General features: G+C 39.8%; 1 protein-coding gene across 3 annotated transcripts in view; it reads left to right on the top strand.

Moving 5' to 3' along the window:
* The first annotated feature begins 4,971 nt into the window (after positions 1 to 4,971).
* Positions 4,972 to 18,002, top strand: part of LOC135773845 (protein unc-13 homolog C) — a 178,893-nt gene continuing 165,862 nt past the window's right edge. For all 3 annotated transcript variants that reach the window (XM_065283701.1, XM_065283702.1, XM_065283700.1), the window contains exons 1-2: positions 4,972 to 5,448; positions 11,307 to 14,776. In XM_065283701.1, the coding sequence (XP_065139773.1) occupies positions 11,527 to 14,776 (3,250 nt within the window). In that variant the 5' untranslated portion in view covers positions 4,972 to 5,448; positions 11,307 to 11,526. The remainder of the gene's footprint in view (positions 5,449 to 11,306; positions 14,777 to 18,002) is intronic.

The following is an 18,002-nucleotide window of genomic DNA, read 5'->3' as shown; positions in this document are numbered from 1 at the left end:
CCTCCCAGAATGTTTTGCCAGGCCACCTTTTATACACAGCATGAGAAAACTACCAAAATCTAGTTTGACCTGTACCAAGTGATACTAAAGAACACCTGGTCAAAATCCAGTTTGACCTGTGCCAAGTGATACTAAAGAGCACCTGGTCAAACTAGCCAGAAGTATCTTGGCAACTGGTCAAACTAGCCAGAAATATCAAGGCAAAACCCCACCTCTACAAGAAATGCATCTTCTATCCAAAGTTCTTAAACCTTAATCCATCATATCTTAGATTTATAGAAATGAGACCTTTTTACTCATCGCACCATGACCTTTAAGATAATACTAAACATTAATATTAAATACCAACTTAGAACCACATAATATGTATACATTACATCATATATTTCAGCAGATACACAGTGATGTGAGCCTTAAGGCTAACAGTGCCAAAGCCTTTGTGATGAAGAGATTAGGAGAACAGAGAGTTGCATGTCTGTACAGAGTTTCACCTAAGAGTCAAATTTGGGTTAGCAACACCACCTGAGGTTTAATTGTTTTATAGTGTCTCTTCATAAATAAACTTAAAGTTGATTATTTACCAGCCGTACTACAATGCCCATAGAAAATCATTAAAAAAGGCGCCTGCAACTGCCATAAACGCGAATGGTGTGATCGGCCCCTTAGAGGGGTTTTGCATCAGAATTTTTTCATTGTATATTCTGTTTCATTTCATTGTAAATTCTGTTTCTTTTAAAATATGCTCATTTTCCACCTCCCCTAGAGTTAAACATTTGATTTTTACCGTTTTTGGAATCCAATCAGCCGATCTCCGGGTCTGGCGGTATCACTTTTAGCATAGCTTAGCACAATCCATTGAATCTGATTAGACCATTAGCATCGCACTAAAAAATAACCAAAGAGTTTCGATTTTTTTCCTATTTAAAACTTGACTCGAAAATAGTCCCCTGCTATTGAAAGTTACCAAGGGGACTATTTTCAGGCGCTGCGTAATATCATTGCATGTCCTGCAGCCAGAGATGTATAGTAACGAAGTAGAACTACTTCACTACTGTACTTAAGTACTAAAAGACAGTATCTGTACTCTACTGAAGTATTATTTTTTTCTCCTACTTCCACTTTTACTTCAGTACATTTTTTCTTTGAGTTTAATACTTTTACTCCAATACATTTTTTATGTGCTGCATAGTTACTCGTTACTCTCAAATGTTACGAATCATGGTCACATGGTGGTCTGAACCAATTGGAGATAGTAAAGGGCGACCCCTCCCAACCTCTCACTCACAAATATGAGCCAGGTTGTTGACAAATGTGAAGCGAAGAGAGAACCAAAGTGCGCGAGAAAGACAGAGAGAGAGAGAATGCACAAGAAAGGGCGAGTGTGCGCAAAAGAAGGAAACCTAAATTCAATGAAACACCTTGTACCTTTACCTATTACCATTTTATTGACTAATATTTCATTAATTCTGAATTCTCTATCGCCATATCAGTTAAATTAATCTGAATTATCTGAACATTCATGTCCTTGTACTCCTGCTACAGCCAAAGGAATTGTAAGTGTCCTTTAGCTTAAACATTTGAAATAATATAAACAATATTATATTCAAACTTTTGACTGTTTTCTTTAATAACTACATTACACAATACTTGTACTTTTACTTTCAGTACTTGAGTAGTATATTTTAAAATAAACTACTTGCAATACTTAAGTACAAAGCATGTTTAATACTTTAGTACTTCCACTTAAGTGCTGTGCTTAAAGAGCACTTCAACTTCTACTCAAGTCACTTTTTTGATAGAGCACTTGTACTTTTACTCAAGTCTGGGTCGCTAGTACTTTATACATCTCTGCCTGCAGCCATGTTACGGCAGCAAAGTCCTTGATTATTACGCAAGAATGAAAGTATAGTTCAGCCCAGTCTCCTGAAGATGCGTATAAATAGCACGAAGTCTAAAACTCGTGCAATACATACGCCAAATTCCACTTTGGCGTGCATATGATATGCCAGTCCTTCCCATTAACTTAAACGGTGCATCTTTTTTTGTCGTTTTATTTATTGTTGTCTCTTTTTTTTTTGCTATTTTTTACCATTTTCGCTTGGGTTTAGGGTTAGAACAACTTTTTGTTATATAAAAATGACATCCTAACCCAAATCCCAACTGTAACCCCGACTCCAAGCGACCATGGCTTAAATATGGACAAAAACATGGAGAAACCTGTATATTAAATAACCTCATTAAGCAAATCTAAAATCTAACCCTAAACCCAAGCGAAAATCGTTTAAAAAACAGAAAAAAAATAATAAACCAAAAAATAAAACGACAAAAAAAGATGCACCGTTTAAGTTAATGGGAAGGACTGGCATATCATATGCACGCCAAAGCGGAATTTGCCGTATGTATTGCATGAGTTTTACACTTCGTGCTATTTATACGCATCTTCAGGAGACTGTATTGTATAGTTCATAGCCATATCGGTCAAGTTTTAAATAGGAAAAATATCAAAACTCTTTGGTTATTTTTTTGCGCGATGCTAATGGTCTAATCAGATTCAATGATTTATGCTAAGCTATGCTAAAAGTGGTAGCGCCAAATTTGGAGATCGGCTGAATGAAAAAAATCAAATGTTTAACTGTAGGGGAGCTGGAAAATTTGAAAAAAAATTGGAGTGAACCTTAAATTAGAAATATCTCATGTTTTAGACAAAGGATTATTAAGGATTACTTTAGGTTGAAGCAGTAAGTATATAATACAAAGACAATTTCAAGCAGATATCATCTTGTAGTCTTGTAGAAAAACAGAGCATTAGACTGAAAACTTGTGTTGGAAAATTGTAAAGGATCATTCATGGATTTGTTCTGCCTTATGTCAGTGAATGGGAAGATTTACCCATCTTTAGACCAGGGGGCGACCAAGAGCCATGTTCTGCATTAACATCTCTCTCTCTCTCTCTCTCTCTCTCTCTCTCTCTCTCTCTCTCTCTCTCTCTCTCTCTCTCTCTCTCTCTCTCTCGCTCTCGCTCTCTCTCTTTTTTTTCTGCCTTTGGCTCTCTATCACTCTCACATTCCCTTTTTTTGTTAAAACAGAAAAGAGCCTAAAACACATTTTAGCTTGAAGGCGAGGTAAATTACATGACGGATTCCCTGTTTCCTGACTGATATACCGTAGAAATCATAATAAAAGCTCTGGGTGTAGTGTAGTAGCTAAATTAAACAAGCACAGCTCTCAGTCTAAACCAATCAGAAATAATAATCACATTGTACAAAGACGCAGAGAGCACATAACTGGGAATAATCAGTCTAAATATTCATGTCCAATATTTATGCAAAAGACCATTTAATGTACATACGGTATATGCACATATATTATGCATGAAACGTCAGTGTTTGATTACATTCATATAAATTAACCTGCAGTCTCAAGTGCAGTCTCAAGATTTAATATAACAAGTGCTGTTTTCCCAGAGGTGTATACTTTTACTTGAGTTTTATATTTTATATAGTAGAAAGTGTAAGTGCTTGCACGAGTCCGGGAGTTGATACGTGGTTGTCAATCTTTTCAGAGTGGTGTTAGTGCAATGCTGTTTGGTTTCTAAGGTGTCTTTGAAGATTGGTAGGTGGTTGCTAAGGTGTTCTGGGTAGTTGCTAGGACACTGAAAGGATATCCTATATGAATATGTCTCGCTGATGGACCGTTGGCTGATGGTCTGATGCGCAAGTTGCATAACATTTGAAACATTTTAGGAGTCTTGACGTCGTCAACTGATTGGTTGAATTCTTCAAGATTTCTGAGAGGTGATGTGGGTTTTGCGAAAAAAAAAAAAAACTTCCAGTTCAGTGGTCTCATTTATAAATCGCGCGTATGCACAAAACGTGCGTACGCCAGTTCCCATGCAAAGGTTGTGATCTATAAAAAACAAACTTGATGGGAGAATGGGCTTTCAGGATGGGATATGAAGATAATTCATGTACGCACACTTGCAGGTGATCTGTGATTTACAAAGGGAGCATTGCCTTGTTTTATAAGTCTTAATATTTTTTGGTGTATGCCATTTTTGTCTTTTGTGCGTACGTGGACTTTTAGTAAGGATCCTACGCACATTTTATAAATGAAGCCCCTGGACTTTTGCATGTGCATCATGAAATGAAGATGTTCAACTTGAGATGCTTTCAAATAAGCTATCGAAGATGTGCTTACTGATATTTTAACATAATTTTTTTTTCTTACTGACATTTTGAAAGCAACATAGAATAAAATGCTACAAATAAAAAGAACTGCGTTTGCTGAATACCTTAAAAGTCTATAGCCTAGATATTGGCATCGATTCCTATTGCTGTTAATGCTTTCTCGACAAGTGAATGCGATGAGACCGGTTTTCCATGTGACATGCGGCAAAAAGCCCATTGTGTTTTATTCTTTAATGGTATATCTGTAAACAAAGCAGTGATTGGTGCTTTCCATCTGACAGATGGCCTCCTAATCCCAATTGGACTTTGAAAGACGCAATGAAGTCCAGACCTTCTGCCGTCAGTCTGAAGGTCCGGTTCACGAGACTAAGTGGCTCCTGACCTGTCAAACTCAAAACAAGCCATGTTCAAGTCTTCATAATAATCCACTATCTATATACAGTAAGACCCAAGGTTTTAGTCATTTGAATTCGTAGCATAAACAATGCAAAATTAGTGACAAGCTGAAATTGTGATTTGACTAATCTTATATTACGACCATAAATGAGCAACAACAGTGATGCTCGCCTTAACAAATGGTATTAATTGGAAAATGAACAAGAGAATAGAAAGAGGTTGAGAGAAAAAGATTTTCACAAGGGTTTAATAGCTTCAAGGCAATCTTAAATTCTCTTGCGCGCATACACACAACCTCCCTCCCTCCCTCCTGCTGTCTCTCTCATCCTTTCACATCCTCCCTGCTTACTCTCTCTCGCTCTCCCTCTCTCTCTCATCACGTGTGCATCTCTGTGAATCGCAGGAGCGGCTTTGTGCGTTTCTTTTTGTGTGAGGCAGAGAGGCTCGGCGCTGCTCTCCTCCAAGGGCTTCTCACACTTTCTCTCATACACAGACGTCAGCGTGCTCGCATCCACACGCTCGCTTCACAGACAGCAGGGCTTCCGCCATCCCAGACGCTGTCTGTTGCTCCGTCTGGGGGACGACAGAAAGAGAATAGGGATTTTATCCTGGATTGAATCGGCATGCGTCCACCGAGCCAGGCATCATCCCAAGGTTGAGCGGAGCGCGACCGTTGCATCAGGAAGCAGGGAGGGATGGATCACGGGGAACAGGAAAGCAGGACGTGGAGCTGAGGTTCCATTTTTTTTTTTAAAGGATGCTGTCTGGTTCACGACAGGACCGTTAAGAGTTTAGTTGACGGATCTGCTGCTCCTGCGCTGTAGTAGATGGAGTGTGCATGCTGTAGGAGAGGGCTGTGATTCAGGTATGTGTGTTTAGTTTACCGTCTCTCTCTCTCTCCCTCTTTCTCTGCTAAGTTAAGCTGTTGCATCTGAAGCCTGGTTGGTGTTATCTGAAATTGCATTAGAATCGATTTATTCGCAGTTAAAATGTGTGTGCTCACGCTGCACTGTGCATGCATGCATTAATGCATTTTGATTGTCACTCAATATTTGACCCTTAATTTTGCATGCCATTAGACTTTGTGATGTTCAGGGAGGAGGGGGCCAGAGGGCGACCAATGTTTTCAGCCCGTTGATGCCTTCAGCGTGTTTTACTCGGTCAACATCTGGTGGCATGCACACGCAGGCGAAGGGATGATTGAAGTGCTCGCTGGATTATCACCGAGAGAGCTTTCTAATTCCCACGGCTCGTGGGCTTCTCAGATTTGTCGCATTTCTCAGCTGGAGCTCGCACTGACAGCATGCATTAGCGTGTGTTTAATGCATGCACGCATGTGGGGATGTTGGCACTGATTTGAACTCAGAATTAGCCGTTTTCATTTTATACTCCCCATCCGTTATCAGACCGTGGTCTGTGCATGTCAAGGATTCTCACGGTAGTGATTGAATGCGAGGCGAGCAATGGGTTGTAATTGTGTTAGTGGGTGGGGCACACTCTCTCTGTCTGTCTCTCGCCCACTCTCTCTCTCTATCTTAAATATGCATCGATGTCAGAGGAGTGTCTGTGTGTGAGGTAAGGGGTCAAGACCCTTGCGTCTGCAATGGATCGATAATCCATGCCTCCTCTGCATCAAGCTCTTAGACGGGCACACATGAGCTTCTTTCCACCCTCAGGCCGACAGAAAGAGAGAGAAAAGAGACCGGCTAATGAGCTGTCTGTTTATTTCAAGCATTGCACAACAATCTGTCAAACTCAATCATTCGGAGCAGCTAAAGAATATGTGAACTAAACTACAACTGACTTAAAAAAAATCAACTCTTTTGCATTTGAATGTCTTGATGATAGTGTAATTGATGTAAAGTTTTTAATGGCAGGAGTGTAATACTGTTGGCATATAATTTGCATATCATATTAACATATACAATAGCTCAGTGGTAAAGCATTGCATTAGCAGCACAAAAGGTCATGGGTTTGAACTCGGGGAACACGCATATTGATCAAAAGTATCTGCCAAATGCATAAATGTAATACTGGAGCCTTGAGCTGTTTTGGCATCTATCCATTTATATCATGAACACATTGGTTTCCCTTGTGTTTTAGGGAAATTATAAAATGCATTACAGTTGGGTTTAATAAATGTCCCTCAGTTTTATTGCTTCCTTTGAGAGTTAAATTATTAGAAGAAATTAGGATTGCATCCATGCTGATCTTTAGCATTGCACCCATTGAAACTATTAGCAGTACCTGTTGGGATATACAGTACTGTATGTACAGATGTTACTGTAAGCAGATGTAATTGATGTCTCATTTGCAATTCTAGTAGATTGATTGAGGTGTGTAGTGTTGTACAGTAATTGCTTAATGAAGAGACTTTAGTTTTGTCATTAATCACAGAAGAGCTAAGAAATTAATTAATCCTCAGGTCCAAGTATTTGTTTCCTCTTCTCAGACTGAACTTTGCAAGTAGACATCGGAAATTAACTTGACAAATGTCGCACGTTTTGCAGTATTAATCATTGTCTAGTTAACTGGACTTTAGACTATTGGATGGATTAACAAGTGTCAAATGGACAAACCAAAACGGTCCCTAAATATTAAAATCGTGGCCGAGTGACCCTGATGGTTCGGTTGCTGGGATTTGTTTTCATTAAGCGTCTGACAGCAGAGCTGCAGTGGATTAATTATGGGTAAATATTAGGGATGCCACAATTCTCAATATAATATTGAACCGTTCGATAAGGTTTGAGATGACTACCATGGTCCCATACACGCATATGAATTGCGGTGTTTTTGGTTTATGCGTCCAAATCCGTCTGTTTTTTATTCCCTGTGCATCTGCAAATCCACGCGCCTCTCCGCAAGTTTAAACATCTGTAGTGTGGATTAATTATTTGCCTCCGTAGATGTGTTCTCTTTTTATCTCCTCTCAAAAAAGGGTAGGTTTCTTCAAAAATACCAAATTTATAAAACAAAAAGCTGAGATCATTGCATTTTTGTAAAGAACTATTGTTAAAGATCAGATTCAGAACGATGATCAAAACTTACCCAAAGTTTTTACTGTTTTTGGATCAGTGGATGCTTCAGTGTTTTATTAGTTGGGCAAGAGTGACACCTAGTGGATAATAGCGGAAATATGGATTGCAGTAAAAACTTGTCATTGGCAGGGAAGCGTTTTCCTTTAAAAGTCCGGTTCTTTCTGTGTTTTTGAAGCTTTGATTGTGTTTACAGTGCACAATATAACGTGTTCATGTTTTACGTGTAAAAAAACGCGGTATTTTTTCACACAGTTTACTTATCTGTATAGGGTGTTTTCACTGTCCTCAAAACGGGCTGATGTCTTTCTTGTTCTCTGAAGTCCCTCCTTCAGAAATACGTATCGAGTTCTGATTGTGTAGTTTGTTTAGTGTGTTGTGATTCGACAGCAGCTTAGCTTGCCGTTAGGTTAGCTGGTGACTGACGTATTCATGTGGGCGGAGTTTAGTCAAAAAACTGTTTTATTGACGTCATTCAATCGGGAAGTTGAGGGCTGTAGTCCAAACCGGCCGTTAGCTGTACGAAACCTCCATTCACATAGCGGTAATCCATGATCGCCATCTTCCCTCGTCTTTAGGAAACCAAAACATTTGTTATTTTTTGATGAGTATTTGTTCCAGAGTTCAGTTAAGCAACTAGTTAAATGAACCCAGAAAATGTTTATATTTGATACAACAATGGGTTAAAACAACCCAGCATAGTTCAAATTAAAACTCAAGGGGCTGGTCTCGTCCCTTTCTCAGTAAAATGACCCGCTCTGAAACAGATTGGAATTTGTTCAGAAGATAATTTTCCTGTAAAAAGGCTGTAAATTGAATCAAATCCACCTTCTCTAAGACTTCAGATAAAAGGGAGTTTAGAGATGGGAAGGAAATGATTCATCTCTGTAGCCTCCAAGCTCTTTTTTTAGTAAAGGAGAAACCCCAGCTTGTTTAAGAGAGGATCTCAACCATGTTGTAAGAAGTTATTTACGATGCCAAGTATAAGAGTGTAAGATAGCACCATTCATGAGTTTTTTTTAAATCAAATGAAAATAATGCCAGTAAACGTTGACTGGTCCTTACATATAAGCCTGCTTTTTATGCTAAATCTGTTTTACATGATTTTAGGGTGAAATATAATCTGGACATTAGATTTAGACAGAATTTAGCACTGCTCATAGAAATGTGCTTGGCCTTGGATTTTGAATATGACTATTTAAGCTTTTATATTTCAGTAGTGAAGTAGAGAGAGAGAGAGAGAGAGAGAGAAAAAAAGGAAGACAGCGGGTCTGTGAACATTAAGGTGTCTGACTCCAACAACACATCTGTCAACAACTTCTCAGCTTTCCTCACATACACACGCAGGCCTAAACCTTTGTGGTATGGTACAGCATTACCCTGAAATAATGTGTGTATTGTTTGTGTCTACATGCAAGTTTGCATTAGGGATGCACCGAATCCAGGATTCGGATTCGGCCAAATACTGGGCTTTTTGACGGGGTTCGGCCGAATCCTAGATTTTTTTCCACCGAACCCTAGGCTTGCACTACGCTGGTCGACGTCACGCGGTCGTTGATTACAGTACACACATCAGGTGCTGACGTGGAGATGAGGTTTTTCTTTCGGTGAGCCTTAGGGGCTGTTCACATTTAGCGGACACGAGCGTGTCGCACCGCATCGCTTTCATTATGCATAGGCTTATGATAATTGTCAAAATAATTTTTCCCACTTGTCATTCTGGCATAATTTTTTTACAGTTAAAATTAAATAAAATGAAAAATACACTGCTGTGGACGTTGTTTACTTCATTAATGTGTTTTACTGTGTTAATGGAATAAGGATGCGAATAGGATTCGGTATTCGGTTTCGGATTTGGTCGAATTTTAAACAGTGGATTTGATATTCGGCCGAACCCAAAAAATCTGGATTCGGTGCATCCCTAGTTTGCATCCATGCAAAATTCACCACATCATTGCTGGAGTCTTCTGGGTGGTTTATAAGGGTTGTTCGGTGGTTAAAGTGTTCAGAGTGTTTTCAAAGATATTTAATTTTACCAAGATGCATCACTGGTATTAATATGAATGGGGGAGATTGCAATTGCAATAATCCCGCCTTCCAGTAAAAAGAGCCAATCGTCAATCGATAAAGAATGACATCCTATGGAGTATCTCTGTAGGCGTTGCAAATATGGTGGTGAAGCGACTTCCTAAAAAAGACTTTGGTGTTGCTAGGTGGTTGCTATGGTGTTGCTTACGGGCTCTTTAAAGGTCCCGTTCTTTTTGTCTGTTTTTGAAGCTTTGGTTGTGTTTACAGTGCGCAATATAACGTGTTCATGTTTAACATGTAAAAAAACGCTGTATTTTTCACACAATTTACTTATTTGTATAGCGCTGTTTTCACTGTCCTCAAAACGGATTGATATCTTCCTTGTTCAATTAAGTCCCTCCTTTAGAAATTTGTATCGAGTTCTGATTGTGTAGTTTGTTTAGTGTGTGGTGATTCGATAGTATCTTAGCTTGCCGTTAGCTTAGCTGGTGACTGACGTATTCCTATGGGTGGAGCTTAGTCAAAACACTGACATCATTAAAGCAGGAAGTAGAGGGTTGTAGTCCAAACCGGCCGTTCCCTGTAGGCTTTGAAAGGCAAATTCTGTTAAAGAAAATATATCGCCTGGCAGTGAACTTTGAGCTTTATCATTTTACAGGTATTATTTATGCTATTTTAGCAACATTACACACTAACTAAAGTTTAAAAAATGGGATCAGGAAGAACGTGACCTTTAAAGTTCTTGCCTTCAGATATGTAAATAAGTCTATAGGAATATTTCACCTGTTTTAATACAAGCCAAGTATAACACAATGTCTTATACTTCAGGTTTGAAGGTGTGAAGAAATCTAACAATAGTAGAATGAACCTTAACAAACACCACTTAACATTCACGCCAAGCAATCTTTATTTCATTGGTCATTATAATTTGTTAGCCCGACATTAGCCATCTAATTATACACAATGAGACCCTACAGTGCAGTGATGCAAAATGACTTTATTAATCATCTTTTCCTATCATTCATGAATAACTTATGAGGTCTCAGGCGTAACCATTGACGCCTGAATTATTGATTTTCAAACATATTCCTCTCACTTAAAATATAGACACTTGTACCCCTTACATCCGAGTATGTTGTTTTGGATAATGGTTATGTTGTGTTTTCTAGTATTTAGATTTGACCATTCAGCTGTGATTATTATGCAGGTTGTGTCACTGGGTCGTAGGATGTTATACGTGTCAGATTACTAAAGACAGAATTAATCCACTTCATCTTCCAGAGATCAGGTGTCCTTCTGAATGAACTCTGCAGTGATCCTGGTCTACGCAGTCAGAAAAAAATGATCTCAAGCGGTCCCTTTGGGCAGTACCCTTTAAAAATGTCTTAATATATGTACCATTTAGGTACCGATATGTATACATTTGGTACCAATATGTACCTCTGAGGTACTAATATGAACTCTTTAAGTGCAAATGTGTAGTATTTGAAAGGGTACCACCCTAGAGACGGCTAAGATGAACCTACTCATAATAGTCCTTAAATGTGACGCTAAGATCAGTTGAATTGGACCGGGTGGCAAAATGTTATTTATAATGTATTGCACATGCATGTTTTTAATTTGCTAGTATACTAAATTTGTTTTGTTTTTTCTTTTACAGACACACAAAGCCCTTTAACATGTGCCTCACTGAGGATGTGCAGTGATTTTTACTTGGCACAATTGTATCTGAGGTCAACTCTTCTCTAGACCCACTCACACCTCAGGTTTGACTTTCAAACTTTTAAGTATTTGCGTTCTTCCGCTTCAGCACCGAAGGATTTAAGACCAGTTTTGCGACGCTGCATCCGGAATGCAAAACTGCTGAAATATCGCCCTCCATGGTTTCTGCCCGTTTCAAAAAGCTATCGTCTTACATCGTAAAGATTTGCAAAGGAATGTTTACAAAGAAACTGGCAAATACTACGAAGAAGAAAGAGAGCCGCGAAAACAAAAAAGAACCTAAAACCTCCCCCGAGCTGCACGCACGGAACCCAACATTGTCCACCACATTGAAAAGCACAGTTAAAAAGATCTCCAAATGTTCATCGGCACGCAATATATCTCTTGAGGAGGACGATGGACAAAACGACTGTTCCTCTCTCTCACCGACATTTAGTTACCGCGTAGCGATTGCAAACGGACTGCCAAGAAATGCCCTCTTTCTGAACAATAATGAATTTCATGAGGTCTTGTCAATTGATAGCAATTACTTTGACTCTCTGAACGAGGCGAAACTTGTCCATAGATTCGATGAACAAAAAGCTTACACGATGCCAGTAAGAAGGAATAGGAAGAGTTTGATTAGTTTGGCGCCCTCCGATGGAAGCTCAGAGGGAGAGCGGGGAGAACGTAGCAGTCTTCACACACTTCGATTGGGAGCTCTGAAAAAGTTGAGAAAATGGAAGAAGAGCCAGGAATGCGTGTCTTCAGATTCAGAAGCTAGCAATTGGAGAAAGACTCTTGGAATCAGAAGCAAATCTCTGGACCGAGCTGGGCGGCAACAGAAGACCACTACCCTGGAGCCAGGATCTAGCTCGACGGGATGTATCAGTCAGACTCAGGATGTGATGGAAATGATCTTTAAAGAACTTCAGGGAATCAGTCAGATCGAGACAGAGCTCTCAGAACTGCGAGGGCACGTCAACGCCCTCAAAAGCTCCATCGACGAAATCTCCAGCAGCGTCGAGGTGGTGCAGAGTGAAATTGAGCAGCTGCGTTCGGGATTCGTTCAGTCTAGACGTGAGACTCGAGACATCCACGACTACATCAGACAGATTAGCCACCAGACCAACAAAGCTGCTCTGAGATTTCTAAATGTGCCTGAGCAGAAGTATGAAAAAACCGAAGAGCTTATTTTTCAAATTCTGAAAGAGAAAATGGGTTTTGCAGAGGCACGCAAGACATTTAAAATTGAACTCGCCCATCGACTAGGGCAACAACGAGAATGTTACAATGCTAAACCCCGACCCATTGTTGTTATATTTTCAAGCCCGCAAGATAGAGATTTAGTTTTGAAAAAATGTTATAAGCTAAAAGGGACAGGCGTATCAATTTCAACTGATAGTCTGGCACATGATTCGAAAGAAAGGAAAGACAAGGCAATCGCCTCCTCTCAGACGTATGAAAGCATGGACATCAAGGTTTCAACTAAAGACAAGGCTGAAAGCGATGACTGGGACTCCATGGAAAGTGACAAAGAGCTAGATGAATTAAGTAAGAACAAATATGCAATTGTGTCCAAACCACCTCAAAAAAGTAAATCGGACAAGAAAAAGTCTCATGATCACCGGCGGCTTGCCGATGACACTCCGTACTCTGTCCACTACGCTGATAATGCGGCATACGATGACCCAGAGAAGCAAAGCAAGTCCTACTATTCTGACATAACATCTGGATGGCTTTCCCAGAGCGACTACTCTACACCCAAACTCAGTCGGTCCGAATCTGACTGTTCCAAACTTTGCCAGTCATATTCCGAGGACTTCTCAGAAAGTCAGTACTTCACCAGAGTCAACGGCTGCTCCCTGCTCTCATCCTCAGATCAGGAACTTTGGCAGAGGAAGCAAGAAGACATGGCGTCCTCCTGGTACGCTAGTCCTGCCAGTCAAACTTTGAGCCAAGATCAACCTTACGTGGAACATAATGAAGTCGAAACCACTGAGACTATTGACAGCGGTGTAAGTAATGGTCTGGTTTGTGTTTCAGGGGACAGGAGCCATTACAGTGGCTCTCAACTGTCTCTGCAAGGTGATCTCTCACCGTGGAAAGATTGGCATCACCTTGAGCAAGGTGCTGATTCAGGTTTGGATGCTTCCACTGAACAAAACATAATCTCTGAGATCAGTAGCCCCTTCGACCCTGCAGCCAACCCTGGATTCCCTGAGAAAATTACAAAATGTTTAGAGGTCGATTTGCAGTTTGAAGGCGAAACCTTTTTTACTTTAGATAGCACACCCGAGACGGCACAAGACCAAGATATAGATATAGAACATGAGCTTATTCTCGAACCTGAGTTGGAGCCAGAACCAGAACAAATACTAGAGCCTGAACCAGAGCCGGAGGTTGTAATCGAACCCATAGCAAAACCAGTATCGGTACCTGTTGCTGAACCACAACCAGAAAAGAAGCCAAAGACCAAAAAGGTCACAGCTAAACCTGAATCTGCTCCACAAACGCTGAAACGACAAGAGGTTAACCACCTCCAGCAGAACCAGAAAACCTCAGCCATGTATCGTAGCCAGAGTGAGATTAGAAATGAGAAAGTGGAGGAGGTACCTAAATCCTGGAGCAGCAGGCTCAGCATAGACCTCAGTGAAAAAACGTTTGGCTTTGGAGGATTTGGATCCACCCTGCAGAGAGCCAAGTCGGCTTTGGATTTTGTGTGGAATAAAAGTTCCCAACCCACCAACCCCCCGGTCGAAGAACCAAGCAACACCTCATTCATGGGCAGGTTCAGAACCACGTCCCAGTCCACAGCCAACAGCTCAAGCACAACTATCGACTCTGACGTCTACACAGAACCTTTCTATTACAAAGCAGACGAGGAAGAACAAGCTACTGAGCAACCGGTGGACAATGAGACTCATTATGTGGAGGTGATGGAGCAAGTGCTAGCTAATCTGGAGAACAGAACAAATGCAAATGAGGTCGAGGAGCAGTATCAGGAGGAAGAGTACGACGTCTCCCAAGAGGGGAACCCTGTACTGGAATACGACTGCAGCCTTGATGAGCAATTCGATGAGGAATATAGCGAGGAATATGATGACAATCCGTTGACCGAGGATACAGAAGAGTATGAAGTGAGTATGGTGGAGTACGTTGAAGAAACCGAGGAACAAGAAGCCGAACCTGAGGAACAGGAGGAGGGTAAGGAGGAAACGAAGGAGGTTCAAGAAATGACAGAAACGAAAGGAGAAGATGAGGTAAAAGAGACTGTAGAACAAGAAGATGAGAACAAAAATCTTACAGAGGTTCCTGTCCAGGAAAAACCACCTCCCAAAAAAAGGATACGACCCACCTTCAAAGAAGCAGCGTTGAGGGCCTACAGAAAGCAGATGGCAGAATTAGAACAGCAGATCTTGGCTGGAGGTACGAACCTTTCAGTTTTTATTACAATCTTTAGTATGTCTTATGTTACGATTTGCATTCGTGTCACAATTTTAAGTTTTCATTTTATTATTTTGGTATGGGTTTGCAATGACAGTAAGACACTGGTTTATCTGAGGGCCACAGTTTACTCTTTTGAGGGTTGATTTGAAGGGCAAGCTGATAGTTGCCAGTATTTGATGTTGAGTAGTTAGAACGGCTATTGATTGTGTGTGGGTGCGTGGGTGCCTCTGTGTATTCATGTTTGCCTTTGTGTGGATAGGTCTGTGTTTGTGCGTTTGTCTCTCTTTTGTTCTCTCTCTCTCTCTCTCTCTCTCTCTCTCTCTCTCTCTCTCTCTCTCTCTCTCTCTGTGTGTGTTTGTGTGTGTGTGTGTGTGTGTGTGTGTGTAATAGTTGTTCAGTTCAGATAAAAGTGTACTTTAGCTTTTGTGACTTTCTTATATTATCTGGTTGTATTGCAAATTAACCATAATTTCATCCATAATTCAATTTATATTTAAACATTTATGGAAAAGGAATAGTTCACCCAAAACATCAGGCCATTACCCTCTACATTGTCTAAATTAGGGATGCACCGATACAAAATTTCTGTGCCATTACTGACATTTGATTACTTGAATGATATTAACCGATACTGATAGTTGGGCTTTTATTCCTTGTTTCAAATTATTTATTTATTTTTATTTTGATGAAAGCCTTGATGGTGGCCTAAACGTCACAGATTTTTAACTAATAAAAGTTTAATTATTTTCCAGAATGAGGGAGTATTGCACAAGTTTTTCATTTTGTTTCAATGAAGCCAAGAAATCCTAAAAGTGCTGAGCGTACAACCTGAAACTCTGTCACCGTCACCCATTTTAAAATAATCACACAGTATGAGTTATGCATTTTTCCATGCCTTTTGATTGCCAGGATATAATCTGCCCAGATCATCTGCTGTTTTTTAACAATTGAAAAAAAAAACAATTAAAAACTGCTTTTATCTGCTAATACTGATTATAGGCCGATATATTGGTGCATCCCTTGTCTAAGCATTATCTTTATATTGAACACAATAGAAATGTATACATTTCTTTCTTATACAAAAACATCTGTAATCAGGGGATGTCACAAAGATTTTCTATATTATATGCTTTTCATTGTCTTTTGAAGCCATATAATGAGATCTCATTCAGAAATGTCCTCCTATTTGACACCAAATCCGAACTCCATGCATGTCTCATAACTGAATGAGATGCAGATATCAGGGTTCCCACGGGTCCTTGAAATCCTTGAAAGTTTGTGAAACTGTGAGAAATAATTCAAGGCCCTGGGAAGTTTTTGAAAATATACATACATAGATACAGGTCATTTGAAGTGCTGGAATCTATTTTACGCAATAAGTTTTCTGGTAAAAAAATCCATATTATTGTGGGATAATATCATAAAAATTCTAGACTTTTTAAGCACGCATGCTAAACTGTTTGCTTAAAATGCTTTTATCTTCTGTATGTGAATGTTGATTCATACCAAACTGCTTTTTTGCATAGTTGTGTTTGACAAATGTGTGTTTGGCAAGTGTTTGACGTCTCGGGTTACATATGTAACTGTTGCTCCATGAGAAGGGAACGAGACGCTGCGTCTCCCTTGCCATACTTCCTGCGTCCCTGTAATGCCGTCTTTTGCAATATTTTAGATAGCGATATACTTCCTGGCTCCCATGTCACCCTGTCTTTGTCGTTAAGCCTCACCATTGGTTGAATTTGATATACACATTCAGACGCACTTACCCCTGGAGGTGTCCCCAAAGTGTCACCGCAGTGACGCAGCGCAAGTTCCCTCGAAAGGGAACTGTAACAATGTATCTTAAAAGGTAAAACGATGCTCTCACTTGAAATGTGTCCCCACATTTAGTCCTTGAATTTGAGGGTATTGGATCTGGAAAGTCCTTGAAAGGTCCTTGAATTTGAAGTTAACTAAGGTGTGGGAACCCTGAGATATATGCATATGTGTAGTTTTTTTTATGAACTCTATCTTAAATAGCAAATAAAAAAATAACATGGCTTGGCAAACAATATTTTTGAATCATATATTTCTCTGGCATTTGTGTTAAAACAATCCTCTGCCTTGTACCACGCACTCTCTGATCTCTGTGATGCCTCTTCTATCAGCAACAATTGCAGCCATTTCAAGCGCAAAATAATTTAACCCTGGAGAACCCAAGAACCCATTTCTTCTATTGAACAAATTTGACCCAGTGCACAAATATCAGTAATATCACACGCGAAAATGACGTTGCCTGAATCATTTAAATAACCATCTCTCATAAATTTTTGAACTCCTAGAAATGCAAATGCAATAAGGTTGCAAAAATACCCAGACCACACCTTTTCAGCGCTTATTATCCACTGCGCGTCTTTAGTAAATCCCGACAGTCGTTATTTAACGGCGAAATTATCCTACAGGATCTGTGTAATGGTGCATGTCGTATACAGATGCTCTGTTTGACAGAATAGCCATTTCGATTTTTAATGGCAAAATGATGGTTAAGCTGTTAGTAAATACGCCCCTAATATGAGCAGGTTAAGCATGTCGTATAGAAAGTGTTAGTAGATTTTATGTACAAATGATTCCTATACCTGTAAACATCACTTCTGCTCATCATGTCTGTTATGCTAACCATTAGTTAACAGATGTTTGGAAATAATGACCAGAATGATTCATACAGTAGAAACAGTTGCTGTTGAATGTTACCCATGCGATCCCATCATCTGTGTCTCTATAAACTTTGTACAGAAATGTATTTTCTCCGTAGAAGAGTTTTCTTAAAAGCAAAAAAGAAACGTGAATTTCCACCCAGTCTTACTCACACTCACAACGCTCTTGACCTAGATGTGAAAATCACAGGCACAGCGGATGGTAAACCCAGAAGCACACTTTACAATAGCTGCTGGGATACTCCACTCCATTCATGCTGAACAGATGAATCGTAAACTGGAGTGAATCCCGATTACATAAAACATTAGCCACAAACCAGATCAGCTCAGGCCCGTCTGCTATCACATAAAATAAGATCAATTGCAATTCCTTACTATTAATATATTGTGGAGTATATTTATCAAGGTGGCTTACTTCATGTTTATGAAAATTAATTGCTTCAGAGCTCTGGGACATTCTCAGATCCGACTGGTGCCACTGAAAAATATCACTTCACTATGCTATAGACAGG

This window comes from Paramisgurnus dabryanus, chromosome 9, assembly GCF_030506205.2.
Source record: "Paramisgurnus dabryanus chromosome 9, PD_genome_1.1, whole genome shotgun sequence".
Lineage (NCBI taxonomy): Eukaryota > Metazoa > Chordata > Actinopteri > Cypriniformes > Cobitidae > Paramisgurnus > Paramisgurnus dabryanus.
This window is presented reverse-complemented; position numbering and strand designations above follow the sequence as displayed.